The sequence below is a fragment of the Triturus cristatus genome, chromosome 5_2 (genome assembly GCF_964204655.1).
Source record: "Triturus cristatus chromosome 5_2, aTriCri1.1, whole genome shotgun sequence".
Taxonomy (NCBI): domain Eukaryota; kingdom Metazoa; phylum Chordata; class Amphibia; order Caudata; family Salamandridae; genus Triturus; species Triturus cristatus.
Genome location: NC_140588.1, coordinates 932,950,549 through 932,967,732, shown reverse-complemented (window position 1 = coordinate 932,967,732; position 17,184 = coordinate 932,950,549). Strand labels below are relative to the sequence as shown.

At 48.5% G+C, this 17,184-nt stretch overlaps 1 protein-coding gene across 3 annotated transcripts in view; it reads left to right on the top strand.

The window, feature by feature from the left end:
- TENM1 (teneurin transmembrane protein 1) overlaps positions 1-17,184 on the top strand; it is a 1,737,496-nt gene that overhangs the window by 942,142 nt on the left and 778,170 nt on the right. For all 3 annotated transcript variants that reach the window (XM_085608139.1, XM_085608140.1, XM_085608138.1), the window contains one exon: positions 566-765. In XM_085608139.1, the coding sequence (XP_085464265.1) occupies positions 566-765 (200 nt within the window). The remainder of the gene's footprint in view (positions 1-565; positions 766-17,184) is intronic.

The following is a 17,184-nucleotide window of genomic DNA, read 5'->3' as shown; positions in this document are numbered from 1 at the left end:
TTGGAAAGCAAAGCATTTCCAACTCTCATCAAAACTGATTTACAGTTACTAGAGATGACATTTTCCAACGCTTTGCATTTATAAAAGCAAGTGAATACAATTGGGCATATTTAAAACAAATTTGATGTAAAATGTTATACTTGTTGTGGAGCACGGCATTTCATGGACGCATTCTCAGTGAGCTAATTAAAATTACTTTTTTATTAATAACCCATATTTAACGGATGCTTTATATGGAATATTTAAATATCAAACTAAATCAGTATATATCAATCTCTTATAAATTAATAGATTTGTTTATTATCGTTACCTTAGATGAATAAAAGGGCAAGTGGATCATACTAGGATCTGAGTTGGTACTCAGCAGATCACACAACTATTTCAGCAGTGAGCGCTCGCCCCACTGGACATCTTTGTGCTTTCAGTGACAGAAAATTGTGAGCATATTCTGAAAGTGAATACACACCAGACATATACACACAATAGACTATAATGTATTGTAAAATGTAATCATATTGTACTTAGGCAACTGTTAGAATATATATATTTTTTTCTTTTTAAATAGTTCATCAAAGAGGGAAAGCGATAGATGCAGGAGAAGTAGACCTCGGAACAAAGCTCATGCAGGCCATCCCACCAGGATTATTCTGGCGTTTTCAGATCACCATCCACCACCCCATCTATGTGAAATTCAACATTTCCCTGCCAAGGGACTCTCTTTTGGGAATTTATGGAAGAATGAACATTCCACCTACACATACTCAGGTAACCAAAAATGTTGATTCTTGCAATTGTCTGCTTCTGGTTTGATATAGCGACGCCAGTACCAACATCGAGGATCTTTTGATTAGCAAACCTGAAAAGTGATTTGGAATTATATTTGATTGTAAATTCAAATGACAAGAAAAAATATTTTTACATGATTTGGATCTCAGCCTACATGTTGTGTAGATTTGCATTATGTTTTTGCGGGGTCCACTTGAGAAAAATGTATACAAAATGACTGTAAATGAGAATAATGCATAGAGTTTGCAAGGTTGAATGTTGTTGTGCAGGAAGGGACAATGCCATCAATGATTGTTGTTGTGCAAGAAGCTGTCCCTCCCTGCACAAAAACAATCATTGATGCCATTTTCCTCTTCCTATGTGTGCTGTGGAATGTAGCACACATAGAAAGAGGAAAAAGCAATGATGAATAAGCATCTTCTCGTTGCGTACTCTTATGCCTCCCTGGAGGAGGTATAGGATTCTGATGCAGTCCCAGGTTTAAAAAACGTTGTAAATCTGGGAATGCGGCAGAATCCATGGGCGTGGCATAGGAACACCCATGACACACTCATTTCACGCAAAATAATGCGTGAAAAGGGGCCATATTTAAAGGACAATGAAAAGTCACACAAGGTGGCTTTGTGTGGCCTTGCAAATATGGGACAGCAGACTGCGCCGCAAGTGTGTCAAAAAAAGTGACGCACTGGCGGCGCAAGGGGGCTTGCCCAGGGCCGGACTGGCCGTAGCGGGCACCGGGCAATCCCCCGGTGGGCCGCACTGGTGGGGGCCGGTTTTGGGCTCCTGGGGGCCGTTTTTGTTACAGAGCCGGTTTTGCAGCATAGCTGCAAAATCGTCCCTGTAACAAAATCGGCCGAAAACCGGCCCTGGCAAAGAGCTCGGCGGCACCCCCAACCCCTCGGGGGGGGGGGGGCGGCTAGGCACTTTTCCAGGGTCGGTTTTGGGTCACAGTCCGGCCCTGGGCTTGTCAATAAGCCACTTAGCCTTTTTGAAATCTGATATAGACTTAAAATCGAGTGTTTGAAAAAGGTGAATATTGGGTTGAGATGCACAACAAGAAATGTAAATTGAGGATCCTGCTGTATTCTGGGTTAGGATTCATGCATGGCTTCTGAAAAAGCATGTTTCACGGTTGTTAGATCTGGGGGTCTCTAGTTGGCAGAGGTATACACCTTAGACCAAATAGGGACCCTTGCTTCTAGTCAGGGTACAAGGACACACACGGTAGATAACCCCTGCTCACCCTCTAGGTAGCTTGGCTCGAGCAGACAGGCTTATCCCAAAGGCAATGTGTAAGGTATTTGCACGTAGACACCACAATGATCCCCCCTCCGCACACCACAAACTTAGACCACACAGGTGAGTTATATCAAAAATAATATATCTTTATCTAGTTTCCGCAGTTGAAATCAAGCATCACAGGTTTACACTATATTCGCTTTCTTGGTTGGTCGGGATCTTAAGACGATAGTCTCTAGTTTCTGGTGTGATTCGATACTCACTGAGAATGAATCAGTTCGTAGGCTCTTGTTGTTTAGGCAGCTACGTTGCTCCGTCGGCGTCACTGCGCTCGTTGTACAGAGCGCTCCTCTGGCTGTTCGGTGCAAGGCTTCCACAACTCCCTCGACGAGTCCTCAGTGACGATGTCGACGTCACCGGAGTCAGCCACTCACAGCGCGGTTTCGTAGAGCAGGGAAGTACGACTCTTGGTCTGCTTCAGGCCTCCGGGTCGCGGCAAGGCACGTGCCGATGAGCACGTCGGTCTTCTTGATGCGGCAACCGGTGTCAGGCCCGGATCAGCGCGCTACTCTCCAACAAGGCAGAGAGCAGCCCGCCCACTTCACCGGCAGATGTTGAGAAGCTTGGTAGAACAGTCCACGGTCCCTGCAGCACACAGCAGCGCAGGGGGGACACAGCGGAGTCTTGGGTTCGGGGCAACCTTTCTATCCCTGGGTTGCGAAACAGGAGGCCAGCTCTTCTCAGGCCCTTGGAGATTCGGTTTAAGACACAGCACACAGCAAAGTCTTGTTTGGTCAAGTGGGTAGAGTCAGCACACAGCAAGACCCCTTCTCCTCCTCAGCTTCAGTTGTACAGCAGAACAGGTCAGCCCTTAGAGCACACAGCAAGGCAATCTTCCTTTAGTTCTTCAGCGGTCCGTCTTTCAGCAGAGGTTCCTCTTGATGGTAGAATCTAAAAATCTGTTGTCAGGGGTCTTGTACTTATACCCCTAAAAGTCTTTGAAGTCTTTGTGCAAGTGGGTCCTGAGCCCGGTCTGATCCAGTTCTGGGTGTTGCTGGAGCACTTTGTTTTCCTGGCTTCTACATTCTTTTCAGAGTGAGGGGCAGAGTCGTCAGCCGCCCAGCAGGAGGTGGAGCCAGCAGTGTGGCAGGCAGGCACAGCCCTATTCACTCCCAGGTGCTATCTCCTCCCTCCACTCTCCTTGCAAATGTCGCCATTCAGCAGAGGGCTGACTCAGCCAACCTCCTGGGGGATCCCCAGCCCCTGTCACTCTCAAGCCAGACAGTCAATCCACAAGCACGCCCAGGCACACAGAAGGGTCAGACAAGAGAACAGCTACTCTCTAAAAAGTACTATTCTCCAACTCGGGATTTAAAAACAACCTCTCCTAAAAGACGTGTTATTAAATGCTGAGCTCAGGGATATCAAACACTCATGTCTTATCTTGTTCCTATGAGAAGATAGGCGGATAGCCATTGGCACCAGCCTCCCCCATGTTAGCCTATGGAGCAAGATAACCTTGCAGCAGTGAACACACAAAATGGCCGTTGTTCACTACCAGAACATGTTACCTGCACTAGTACATGCTCTACCTTTTACATACACTGCACCCTGCCCAGGGGGGTACCTTGGGCCTTCCATAGGGATGACTGACGTGTATAAAAAGGGAAGGGTTAGGCCCGGTCAGTGTGGACACTGGCCAGGAGGACATGGCAGTCCGGGGACTGCAGGCAGGTCTGCGGTGGCAGGCCTGAGACACCATTTTAGGGCTACACAGGTGGGTGGCGCAATCAGCGCTGCAGACCCACTAGTAGCATCTGTCATCACCTGCCCTGGCACACACAGTGCACTTTACTAGGGACTTCATGGTGATACAGATATGCCAATCCGGTATATCCAATCAATATGATATTTTACACAGGGAGCACTTACACTCTGGCACTGATTAGCAGTGGCAGAGTGTCCAAAGCATCTAAACCAGCAAAAACGAAATCCATCACAGCATCAAAAATCCAGGTAGCAGAGGCAAAAGATAGGGGAAAAACCCACGCCAAGGATGTCAGGTCTAACACGTGTCCCCTCCAGCTGAAAGTGGGGAGAACCACCCACCCTCTTGGGAGTTCTCATCACTAAGGCGGAAAAACCTGGACAGACCATCAGCATTGGCGTGCTCTGTACCGGGACGGTGTTCCACCGTAAAGTCCATTCCCTGTAGGGAGATGGACCACCTCAACAGTTTTGGATTCTCGCCCCTCATCTGCATTAACCATCTGAGGGGCCTGTGGTCGGTCTGAACACGGAAGTGAGTCCCAAACAGGTAGGGCCTCAGCTTCTTCAGGGCCCAGACCACAGCAAATGCTTCCCTTTCAATAGCGCTCCACCTCTGTTCCCTGGGGAGTAGCCTCCTACTAATGAAAGCTACAGGCTGGTCCCCGCCCTCGTCGTCCATCTGTGAGAGTACTGCTCCCACACCTTGCTCTGAAGCGTCTGTTTGCACTACGAACTCACTCGAAAAGTCAGGCGCCTTAAGCACCGGTGCTGTGCACATTGCAGTTTTCAGGGCATCAAAAGCAGTTTGACAGGCCTCGGTCCAATTCACTTTCCTGGGCTGATTTCTAGAGGTTAGTTCTGTCAAGGGGGCAACAATGGTGCCGTATCCCCTGATGAACCGTCTGTAATACCCGGTGAGTCCTAGAAAGGCTCTCACCTCTGTCTGCGTCTTGGGGGGGTTCCCAAGCCAGAATGGTATCAATCTTCGCCTGTAGGGGCGCCACCTGGCCGCTCCCTACCTGGTGTCCCAAATACACCACTGATCCCTGCCCTATCTGGCAATTACTGGCCTTGATAGTGAGGCCTGCCTTTTGTAGAGCCCTCAACACTTCACAGAGGTGTTGCAAGTGTTCCTCCCAAGTGGAGCTGAACACAGCAATGTCATCCAAGTATGCGGCGCTGAATTGCTCCAGCCCGGTCAGTACCCGGTTGACCAGTCTCTGGAAGGTGGCAGGGGCATTTTTCAATCCAAAGGGCATGACGCGAAACTGGAAGTGCCCCTCTGGTGTTGAAAATGCCGACCTCTCCTTAGCCCCCTCAGTTAAGGCAATCTGCCAGTACCCCGAAGTCAAATCAAAGGTGCTGAGATACCTGGCAGCTCCCAACAGATCCACAAGCTCATCAGCTCTGGGGTTGGGGTGCGCGTCAGTCTTGGTGACTGCATTGAGCCCACGGTAGTCCACACAAAACCGAAGTTCTGGCGGGTCACCGGGTGTAGCAGCTTTCTTGGGAACTAGGACCACTGGGCTAGCCCAGGGACTGCTGGAGGGCTCAATCACCCCTAACGTCAACATCTTGGAAACTTCTTCCTTGATGCTGGCCTTGACCTTGTCAGCTACTCTGTAAAACTTCTGCTTCACAGGTAGACTATCTCCAGTGTCCACATCTTGGACGCACCAATTGGTGACACCTGGGGTCAGGGAGAACAGGGAGGCAAACTGACCCAACACCTGGCGACAGTCTCTCTGCTGTTCTGGGGTCAGGGTGGGCGAGAGGACCACACCATCCACTGACCCGTCTTGCTCCTTGGTTGCCAGGCGGTCAGGGAGAGGATCACTATCCTCCTCCCCACCGTCATCTGTAGCCATGAGCATCGTCACTTCAGACCTCTCGAAGTGGGGTTTGAGGCGGTTCACATGCAAGTCTCTAAGGGGCTGCCTAGGAGTCTTCATGTTGATCAGGTAGGTCACCTCACTCTTGCGCTCTACCACCTCATATGGCCCGGTCCACTTGTCACGGAGCGCACAAGGCTCCACCGGCGCCATTACCCACACTTTCTGCCCAGGATGAAATTCAACCAGAGTGGTGTTCTGGTCGTACCATCTTTTCATCTCCTCCTGGCTGGCTTCTAGGTTCTCCTGAGCGAGCTTCCTGAAGCGCTGCGTTTGGTTGCGGATGGCCAGCACATAGCTGAACACATCCTGGGGGGTTTTCCCACGGGACTTTTCCCACCCCTCCTTCACCAGTGTGAGAGGTCCTCTAACAGGGTGGCCATACAGCAGTTCAAAGGGGCTGAACCCTAAGGACTTCTGAGGCACCTCCCTGTAGGCAAACAACAGGCATGGTAACAAGACGTCCCACTTCCGTCTCATGGGCTCCGCTAGGCCCATAATCATACCTTTCAGGGTGCGGTTGAACCTTTCAACCAACCCATTTCCTTGAGGGTGGTAAGGAGTGGTGAACTTATAAGTTACCCCACACTCCTCCCACAGAGACTTCATATACCTAGAGATGAATTTGGTGCCCCGGTCGGAGACCACCTCTCGGGGGAACCCCACACGGTAAAAAAAACCCATCAATGCACGGCCCACCACGGATGCTGTGATTGTCCTGAGAGGGACTGCTTCCGGGTACCGAGTGGCGTGATCCACCAAGACCAGGATAAACCTGTTGCCTAAGGCGGTCTTGGGATCCAGGGGCCCTACGATATCAATGCCCACCCGCTCGAAAGGGGTGCTCACTACAGGAAACGGCTGGAGGGGCGCCACGCACTTCCCTCCGCTCTTACCACTGGCTTGACAGGTGTGGCAAGACTTGCAAAAGGTACCGACATGCTTCTTCATCTGGGGCCAGTAGAAGTGGGTGATAAGCCTGTGATAGGTCTTGTCTTGCCCCAGATGTCCTACAAGAGGCACGTCATGAGCCAGACCCAGTAAGAAGTTCCTGAAGCGCTCGGGTACCACCAGCACACGGGCTGCACCGGGCTCAGCGAACTTAGGCTCACTATAAACTAAGTCATCCTCCCAGTAAATCAAATGTTCCTTGGACCCTAGGCCCGCTGCCTGGTCTGCAGCCTGCTGCCGCACACCAAGGAGGGAAGGGCACTCCTTCTGAGCCTGGCAGAATTCCTCCCTGGAGGGACCACCCTCTTGCTGCCAATGGGTCAGCTCAGGCAATTCCCCCAGTTCGGCCACCTGTTCCCCTGTAGGTTCCAGGGCATCCCCCTCAGGTTCTGCTTCCTCCGGGACTGTGGGAACAGTGGGGGCCGGTTTCCCGTGCCCTCTGCCCCTTCCTCTCCTGACAGGTTCCTGGGCCATTGTTCCAGGCTCCGGTTCTACTAATCCACCCTTACTGGCTGTCATGGCACGTGTGGATACACAGATCCACGCTGGCAGTCCTAACATCTCCAAGTGAGTTCTGTGCTCTACGTCCTTCCATGTAGAACTCTCCAGGTCGTTACCCAACAGACAATCTACCGGCAAGGCATCACTGACACAGACTTCCAAGGTACCAGAGACTCCCCCCCATGTAAAGGGAACACGCGCCATCTTGCAGAGGCGCACTGAAGTGTCAGCTGCCACTACTGGGCGGAGCACATTGGGAATGACTTGCTCTTCAGACACCCACTGACACCTGACAGATGTCACACTAGCCCCGGTGTCCCTCAGAGCCTCTATCTCCCTCCCATTGATGGTCACCTTTTGCCCGTATTTCTTAGTGTTAGCGGGTATCAAGGTATCCTGGACCATCTCTTGGTCTCCTAAAGAGACAAGGGTCATCATAGCTAATCCCTCCTCCCCACTGGAAATCAAATCCCCTCCCAAAGCTACACTAGCTAACCCTGGGACGGGAGCAGCAGCTGGTGCTGGGGGTTTCTTGGGACAGTTAGGGGCTATGTGGCCCACTTCCCTACACGCATAGCAAGTAGGCGGTGGTCTGTTGCCCTTAGGGGGCCAAGACCTCTTAGGCTTGGGGGCTTGGGACTCCTTCTCCTGGGAACTGTTTTGGGGCCCTTTAGCGAACTCCTTACTGTTACCCTTGTCCTCCCCACCTTTCTGCTGGGGACCCTGTCCACCCTTGGCTGGCATACTTACCACCCCTTTGTTGACCCTGGTGCTAGTCCAGCGGTCAGCCTCTTTAGCAAGCTCACTGGGATCAGTTAACTTGCTGTCTAAAAGATGCTGGCGCAGCTCTGGAACACATAGACCACTCAAGTGCTCCCAACTAATCAAGTGACACAACCCTACATAATCAGTTACTTTGCTGCCCTTTATCCAACCTTCCAGTGCACGCGTGTACATACTCACACACTCCACCCAAGTACTCGAATCAAGGTTCTTGAAGTTCCTGAACTTCTGGCGGTACTGTTCTGGTGTAAGCCCATACCTGAGGCATAAGGCCTCCTTCATCGTGGGGTAGGTTAAGGTCCCTGCTGCTTCTAATGGTGCTAAGACATCCCTCCCAGAGGCCTCAAAATGCTTCCACAACCCTGCTCCCCAACTCTTCTCAGGCACTTCATTCATCTTCAAGGCAAGCTCATAGGATCTAAACCATGCATAGATATCCTCACCCCTCTGATAATTCTGTACCAAATCTTTCGGTATGTATACTTTACCCGCCTGTACTGGTTGTGCGCTGCCACCATTCGGACTGGACTCCACTTGTTTGGCTTTAATGTCCAGCTCCCTCATGCTCAACTCATGAGCCAACTGGAGTTTTCTCTCTTCCAAAGCAAGAGCATTCCTCCTCTCCTCCGCCTCTTTCTCACTGTCAAGGCGCAGTTTCCTTTCTTCCGCTTGAGCTTTGAGCTTAAAAAGTTCAATCTCATGGGCCCTAATCCTCTGATTTTCCTCCAGCTCCTCTGGAGAAAGGCTCCTACTGGAATGGGTGCTGCCAGCCCTAGACGCTGGCCTACTCACTGGCAGATCATCGGATCCAAATCCGTGCTCCGGTGTGACATCCCCTCCAGTAGCTTCCTCGGTTGCGCCATTCTTGGCCTCCCACCAGGCCCATAGAGCTTTCTGTAGCTCCGTCTTGTTGGCGCCGCCCTTCACTGGGCATCCAAGCTGCTTGCAGAATTGCTTTAGTTGCTCCTTCTTTTATTCGAGCAACTTTTTAACTTCGAATTGCAATTCCGACTCCTCACCTACTCCATTCAGAGACATGATGCTTCGTCGATCCTCCAAGAATAGTCTTCGCAAAAAACTTCGTGCAATGCAACTGCTTACTAGATTAGTGATGTACGAAGAATCACTGCAGGTCAAGTGCAAATACTGGTTCTAATCCGCACCGCTGACCACCAATGTTAGATCTGGGGGTCTCTAGTTGGCAGAGGTATACACCTTAGACCAAATAGGGACCCTTGCTTCTAGTCAGGGTACAAGGACACACACGGTAGATAACCCCTGCTCACCCTCTAGGTAGCTTGGCTCGAGCAGACAGGCTTATCCCCAAGGCAATGTGTAAGGTATTTGCACGTAGACACCACAATGATCCCCCCTCCGCACATCACAAACTTAGACCACACAGGTGAGTTATATCAAAAATAATATATCTTTATCTAGTTTCCGCAGTTGAAATCAAGCATCACAGGTTTACACTATATTCGCTTTCTTGGTTGGTCGGGATCTTAAGACGATAGTCTCTAGTTTCTGGTGTGATTCGATACTCACTGAGAATGAATCAGTTCGTAGGCTCTTGTTGTTTAGGCAGCTACGTTGCTCCGTCGGCGTCACTGCGCTCGTTGTACAGAGCGCTCCTCTGGCTGTTCGGTGCAAGGCTTCCAAAACTCCCTCGACGAGCCCTCAGTGACGATGTCGACGTCACCGGAGTCAGCCACTCACAGCGCGGCTTCGTAGAGCAGGGAAGTACGACTCTTGGTCTGCTTCAGGCCTCCGGGTCGCGGCAAGGCACGTGCCGATGAGCACGTCGGTCTTCTTGATGCGGCAACCGGTGTCAGGCCCGGATCAGCGTGGTACTCTCCAACAAGGCAGAGAGCAGCCCGCCCACTTCACCGGCAGATGTTGAGGAGCTTGGTAGAACAGACCACGGTCCCTGCAGCACACAGCAGCGCAGGGGGGACACAGCGGAGTCTTGGGTTCGGGGCAACCTTTCTATCCCTGGGTTGCGAAACAGGAGGCCAGCTCTTCTCAGGCCCTTGGAGATTCGGTTTAAGACACAGCACACAGCAAAGTCTTGTTTGGTCAAGTGGGCAAGTCAGCACACAGCAAGACCCCTTCTCCTCCTCAGCTTCAGTTGTACAGCAGAACAGGTCAGCCCTTAGAGCACACAGCAAGGCAATCTTCCTTTAGTTCTTCAGCGGTCCGTCTTTCAGCAGAGGTTCCTCTTGATGGTAGAATCTAAAAATCTGTTGTCAGGGGTCTTGTACTTATACCCATAAAAGTCTTTGAAGTCTTTGTGCAAGTGGGTCCTGAGCCCGGTCTGATCCAGTTCTGGGTGTTGCTGGAGCACTTTGTTTTCCTGGCTTCTACATTCTTTTCAGAGTGAGGGGCAGAGTCGTCAGCCGCCCAGCAGGAGGTGGAGCCAGCAGTGTGGCAGGCAGGCACAGCCCTATTCACTCCCAGGTGCTATCTCCTCCCTCCACTCTCCTTGCAAATGTCGCCATTCAGCAGAGGGCTGACTCAGCCAACCTCCTGGGGGATCCCCACCCCCTGTCACTCTCAAGCCAGACAGTCAATCCACAAGCACGCCCAGGCACACAGAAGGGTCAGACAAGAGAACAGCTACTCTCTAAAAAGTACTATTCTCCAACTCGGGATTTAAAAACAACCTCTCCTAAAAGACGTGTTATTAAATGCTGAGCTCAGGGATATCAAACACTCATGTCTTATCTTGTTCCTATGAGAAGATAGGCGGATAGCCATTGGCACCAGCCTCCCCCATGTTAGCCTATGGAGCAAGATAACCTTGCAGCAGTGAACACACAAAATGGCCGTTGTTCACTACCAGAACATGTTACCTGCACTAGTACATGCTCTACCTTTTACATACACTGCACCCTGCCCAGGGGGGTACCTTGGGCCTTCCATAGGGATGACTGACGTGTATAAAAAGGGAAGGGTTAGGCCCGGTCAGTGTGGACACTGGCCAGGAGGACATGGCAGTCCGGGGACTGCAGGCAGGTCTGCGGTGGCAGGCCTGAGACACCATTTTAGGGCTACACAGGTGGGTGGCGCAATCAGCGCTGCAGACCCACTGGTAGCATCTGTCATCACCAGCCCTGGCACACACAGTGCACTTTACTAGGGACTTCATGGTGATACAGATATGCCAATCCGGTATATCCAATCAATATGATATTTTACACAGGGAGCACTTACACTCTGGCACTGATTAGCAGTGGCAGAGTGTCCAAAGCATCTAAACCAGCAAAAACGAAATCCATCACAGCATCAAAAATCCAGGTAGCAGAGGCAAAAGATAGGGGAAAAACCCACGCCAAGGATGTCAGGTCTAACAACGGTCATGCATAATACATTTTTAAAATTAATGTCTGCCTTGACTGAAGCAGGATTTGGCATGAACTGCTTCCCTAATTGAGATCCACTGTGACCTCTTCAGTGTAGATGAGGAATGTATGTTTTGTCCATTTCAATTGTAAAGCTATTTTCTTAGTTTTGGACATATTACTATTTAATATTGTTACGGGTGAGCACTTTTGGAACTGCACTGAGCCTGCCGTTACAGCAGAACACAGAACATCATCTGTTGTAGTCTGCCACCAAAACAAACACAGTCAGCAACGCTGATGGAAAAAAGCACTGGTCTGTCTGATTAATTTTTACCGGTCTCCATCTTTGGGCTATTAGATAGTGTGAACTTTAGTGTTTTGACCCTTAGCTCTATCTGTATTTCAAAATCTGGCAATAAAGAGGACAGTTGCCCCTTGCAAAGTAACTAATGTATACTAATGTTATTTGATTATAAGAGTGAAAAGAGGTTTGGAGATGACTGTGACTCTAAACTCGCTGTACACTGCAATACTAGCACCAAATATACAGAAAGATAACACTAATACTTGAGTCCTACCAGCAACTGATGCCCGAACCTCCAAGGAAGGGTTTAGCTTGGGGGAGGAGGGAGTGGTTGTCTACACAGATGTTCATAGGGTGAAGGCTACGTGAAGCACTGATGTTCGGACCATGGGGTTAGATACAGATCATCAGCCTTGTCTGATGGCTTAGTGGGTGCATTAGCCCACTGAGCCTTCGTAGTGGATGCATTAGCCCACTGAGCCTTCGGACCCGCTAAAAGGCAAGTGGCCTGTGACTGAGCAGATTCCCTTCAAAACCTCACCAGTATTACCAACATTTATCCTGCCCACTTTCCACCACTCAAATTCATCCACTCTTCCCACTGGACTGCACACACTCATCCACCCATTCACTCACTCACCCATTCATTCATACATTCTCATATATCTACAGTTCCACTCATCTAGTTCACATTCCGTCACCCACTTATTGTTGTACTTTCAGTTCTTACAATATGTCATTGAAAGCAGTGCAGAGCATTTCAGTCATTTTAAAGAATATTGTATACTCACCTCTTCCTTTCAACTTTCACCCACCCAGTTAGTCACTCACCTGCTCATTTATGATCTTTCACCAACCCACTCACATTAAACAATTCACTCACTTTCACCCACCTTCTGTCATTCATCTACCAGCTAATATTCATCCTTACACATCAACCTTCCCACTGCCATTCACCCAACTCATATAACCAGTTATCAAATGTACCTACCTACTCAATCAACCCCCACAATCAATGACTCGCCAATTCGCACAAACACAACGATCATCGGCCATTGAGTAACCAGTAGTTTCACTAATAAAAATCTGCACTGAGTGTCTGTTAATGTTTATTTTATTATCCCTGTTGATTACTTTTAGATGTCCCTCTGTCATAATAAGCAGATGTAATCTTCAGGGGAGATAAAATAAGCATATGAAGTCATGACAATAAAGAGGTTAGCACAGTCCCCAGTTCAGCTGCAGAGGAGACCAGCGGTTAGATTCGGCGGGGAAATGGAAGGAGAGCAGAGCGAATATATTTTAAGGGCAGGTTGCTGAACTAGCCATCTTGCTGAAACAGGTCCTGTCACGTCACCCTCATCTCCATGCAGGGCCGTCTTAATAGCATTATAAGCCCCCGGGCAAAGCAGTTCACTGGGCCCTGCCGACACAATCACTCACAGGAATAAAAAATGCTTGACAGAAACTTTTTGTCTAATTCCGGTCTGCTTGGTGCCCCTCTGCTCATGGGGCCCCCGGGCAATTGCCCAGCATGTCCATGCATTAAGATGGCACTATCTCCATGACAAGATTGGATCTATACTTCTCGTATGAATGAGCTAGTTTCTTGATCGTGGGCCTGGAGCTGCGTCACACCTGTCAGGTACACAAAATAAAATGGGACCTGTCCCTAAAGACTGACAAAATATGTTGGTTGATGGACTATTTGGCATGCTTCCTAAGCCCACACTTTCCTATCTCATCACTGGGTGGGGTGTTGTCAGTGAAGCCTGCCCGGTGGCATGTAGTCAGTGAAGCCTGCTGGCCCCACCTCACCCTGTGGCGAGATGGTAAGGGGTGGGGTAACTGTAGCTGAGTGGCATGCACACTTATACAGCCCGGGGTCGAAAGCAAGATGCCTGAGGCAGTTTTCAATCAGTGGTCTAGGAGGAGATGGTGCATGAAAGGGACATCCCCTTTGCTGTGAGAAAAGACAAGGGCTGTGAGTTCGTATTCTCTCCCAGCACTGCGATATTGAATTAGACACAGGCTCACGCTGGCACAGAGGTCCTTGCAAAAATTCCTGGCTGCCTGACTGTTTGTCAGCATGAGGTCAGGCAGAAAACCATCAGCACTATTTTTTATTTAGTTTAGTTAATAGGCTCTTCTATCAAGAAGCCAAATAAATAGAGGGGCACAGCCCCAGACCAGAGCTCTTACAGAGGAGCTGCCGCTGACTATAGGTGAGACCTTTATTTGCTAATGTTTCCCAGACAATCACATGAATGGCAACAAAGTGTAATTGATTTATTCTGCATGTTGTGGTGACTTCGTACAGTAATTCCAACGCTGCCAACACTCAGTCATTTCTCAAAAACAAACTTTCTCAAGGCTGTATATGCAAGCATACAACAATTTAAATTAGGATCCATTTCCATAAATTCATCATCAAGGTTTATAAAATGTAGGAAAACTGATTGGTGAGAGAGGAGATTCAGGAAGAAGCAATGCTGGGACAGAAAAGTCCTCAGCATAGCAAGGGACATGTATCCCTGCCCTGAGTGCCCACTTCTACAGTTAACTGGATCTCTAATGTTTAGGTTTTTGTCTTAGTCGAACACAGATCATGCGTGTGCACCATCCCATTGGCCTGTATCACAGATTGCTGTCTTGTTGGACTGGGGGGGGCACCAACAACGCTACCCTCATATTGGTGGACGGCACGATCCTGTGTAGTGATCAATTGTAGTGAACAGGTACCTTTTGCCCTGTCTCACTGGAGTGAGGCCTACAGGCTCATTCACCTCTTTAAATGTTCTACTGCTGTATGCTTAACTCACCCTTGGCCTACATCAGGTAGATGTGTGGTACTGCATACACCAGAAGTAACAGAAGTAGTGACTCTATGTTGGATGTATGTGTGCCTGGGAAGGGTACAGTACTGGGACAGAGCAGTACGGTCTGGTGCATTTGTGGCTAATACATCTACTGTAATACCTGTACAGAGTGTGTGCCTGAGAGAATACATTGCATGAGAGATGTAGTGATGTGCAGTGCGTGCACAACGGAGGCATGTACTTGATGTATGTGTACTAGCATGAAGTACAATACTTGAAGGGCACACATGGTGAGTGTGTGGGTAAACAACGTTTACCTCGAAACTTTTTTGCCAAAGGGAATCACAACGCGGTCGTTACAACGACCGCGTTGTGATTCTGCATACCATCGGAACAACAACTTGCGGAGGGGGGGAAGGTGTTGGATTTAAAATCCAACACCTTCCTTAGTGTCCGCACAGACTAGAGTTGGAATAGTAAATTATACTATTCCAACATCCAGCTCCCCCCCTTCGCAAGTCGTTGTTCCGACTTGCGGAGTAATGGTATGCGGAATCACAACGCGGTCGTTGTAACAACCGCGTTGTGATTCCCTTCGGGGAAAAAGACTGCGGGATGACGACATAGATTCGAGTGTGTGTGCTGGGATTGTGAGTTTGAAGAAAAAACACACTGGTATGCTGCAGAAGGTTTCAGTACTGATCAGTGCATGCAGACTGTGTGTGTGTACTAAATGCATGTGTACATGCAAGGGTGCGATACATTGAGATATGAGTAGTGGACAGTGAGAGTGCTGTGAGCGCACACTGAGCAAATTTATCCGCAAGGGTGCATTACATGGAGGACCTAATAACATTACTTTATTATCATTTTATTGTTTCCTTTTTTTACTGCTTCAAGGCAGTAGGGCGATGTTCCTCCACCTTAGCGGAGGAGCCACCACTGGTATATAATCACCAGGTTAGAAGTGGGGGCAGGACACTCATTGGTAAAATTAGATTTTCACAATAACCTGTTTATGGGACAAACCTAAGATCTGATCAGCAGCCCAATTAGGGGAACAATCCTAGGATTTCTTAAAATCATTTTTGTCTGATCCTTAAAAGGAGTGAGCTGAGATTGCGGTGTTACAGTCCGAAAGCGTTTGGGCTGGAACAGTGATGCCACAACATAGAAGGAACAGTTAAAAAATATAACCAGTTAGATTGTAGATGTAGGGTGAACCACCATTACATCACAGTTTGTATTACATCGTGGAATATGGGGAGGAGAAGTGGTCTTGTGTCTAGAGCTGTTTTCTTTAGAATGTGTAGACCAGGTTCGAATCCCAGCACTTCTCTCAACATCATTTGATTCTGGGGAGATCACTTAATCTCACTGTGTCTAAAAAAGGTTACATGTAATTGTGAAATCACCACTTCCTGTACATTTCCTAACCCCTCATATAATGTACAGTGCTCATTAAAAGTAAGTATTCTAATACATTGAATGTAAAGGGAATTATTTAAAGAAACAGAAATGACAGCAAAATGAAAACTTAAAAGCAAATTTCAACATAAGTACATATCGATCTATAGCTATATATACATATCGAGAAAGAGAGAGAGAGTGAGAGAGAAAGAGAGAGAGAGAGAGATTGTCACAGAGGTGGAAGTAGTTATGAAATTATGGTTATATCAGAGTTTCCCATGAAAAGGCTGTTTTCTTCATAAATTTGGTGCTAATCATCACAAAACTTTTCAAAAACTACATTCACTTTTGGTTCTTTATGAGAAGTCTTGTTTAGATCTGTCAAGTGGGGATTTGAAATATGGGGTGGCTCAAAAGTAAAATTTCCCATTTTAACACCCATACGATTATTTGTTCATCAGTACAAAAAACATGGCTGAATTTAAGTATTCAATTCTTGCATTTAACAGAACTTTACTCAAAGAAGTGCCTTTGCCTGGTTTGGTGCAAATCAGTGCAGTATTGTTAATACATTAGCACTTAAAATGTGTTATAATTTGAAGATAGTTGTTCCATTAATTTGTGGATGCTCCATGGAATTTCACAAGTCCACGGACTATTCGTGAATCCAGTTATTAGAATAAAAGCACGCCATTGGACTAGGTAGCTGTTTCTCCTGCCGTGCATTGTGGATGAAAAATCTGGTTGATGATTCACAAATCCAACATGCTCTGAATGGCTGGCGGCCACGAAAAAAAGTTGATTTGCAGCTGCGCTTATCCAAGATGGTGCACTGAGGACCGACCGAGTTGGGAAAATATATGAAGGAAATGGCCTTAAGAGGATAGTATGTACCTACCCAAACCCCCAGGCCCATGTGGGCGGGACCCAAGTGAACCCCTCTAGTGCTAAAATAAATAGCAAAAACAGTACTTTTATTGTAGGATTCATAAATCCTGTGCTGGATTCAATAGGACTCGCAAACTCACCTGCGGTCTCCAAATTCACAAACTTTACATAGAGTTTGCGAATCCTGTAAAACTGGGAAAAACGTATTCAGTGTGATACAGCTGTGCCTGAAGAAAGCTCCATTCATCAATCTCCACCACACATGACCAAAAGCTGTGCGCAGCAGGCTTGACTCTTTGTGGCAGATTGGGCACTGTGGACAACCACTCCTGTGCACACCTGAAGGCCTTGTGCAGCAGAGGATTGGCCACATGCTGCAGTTCAGGCACATGGTCTAACTGCCTGTGGGTACCCCCATCAGTGCACGGCCAACATCTGTGTGCAGAGGGAGGTGACCTCACATTGAGAGTTAAGTTCTGTGTCTGTTCAATGTCAAG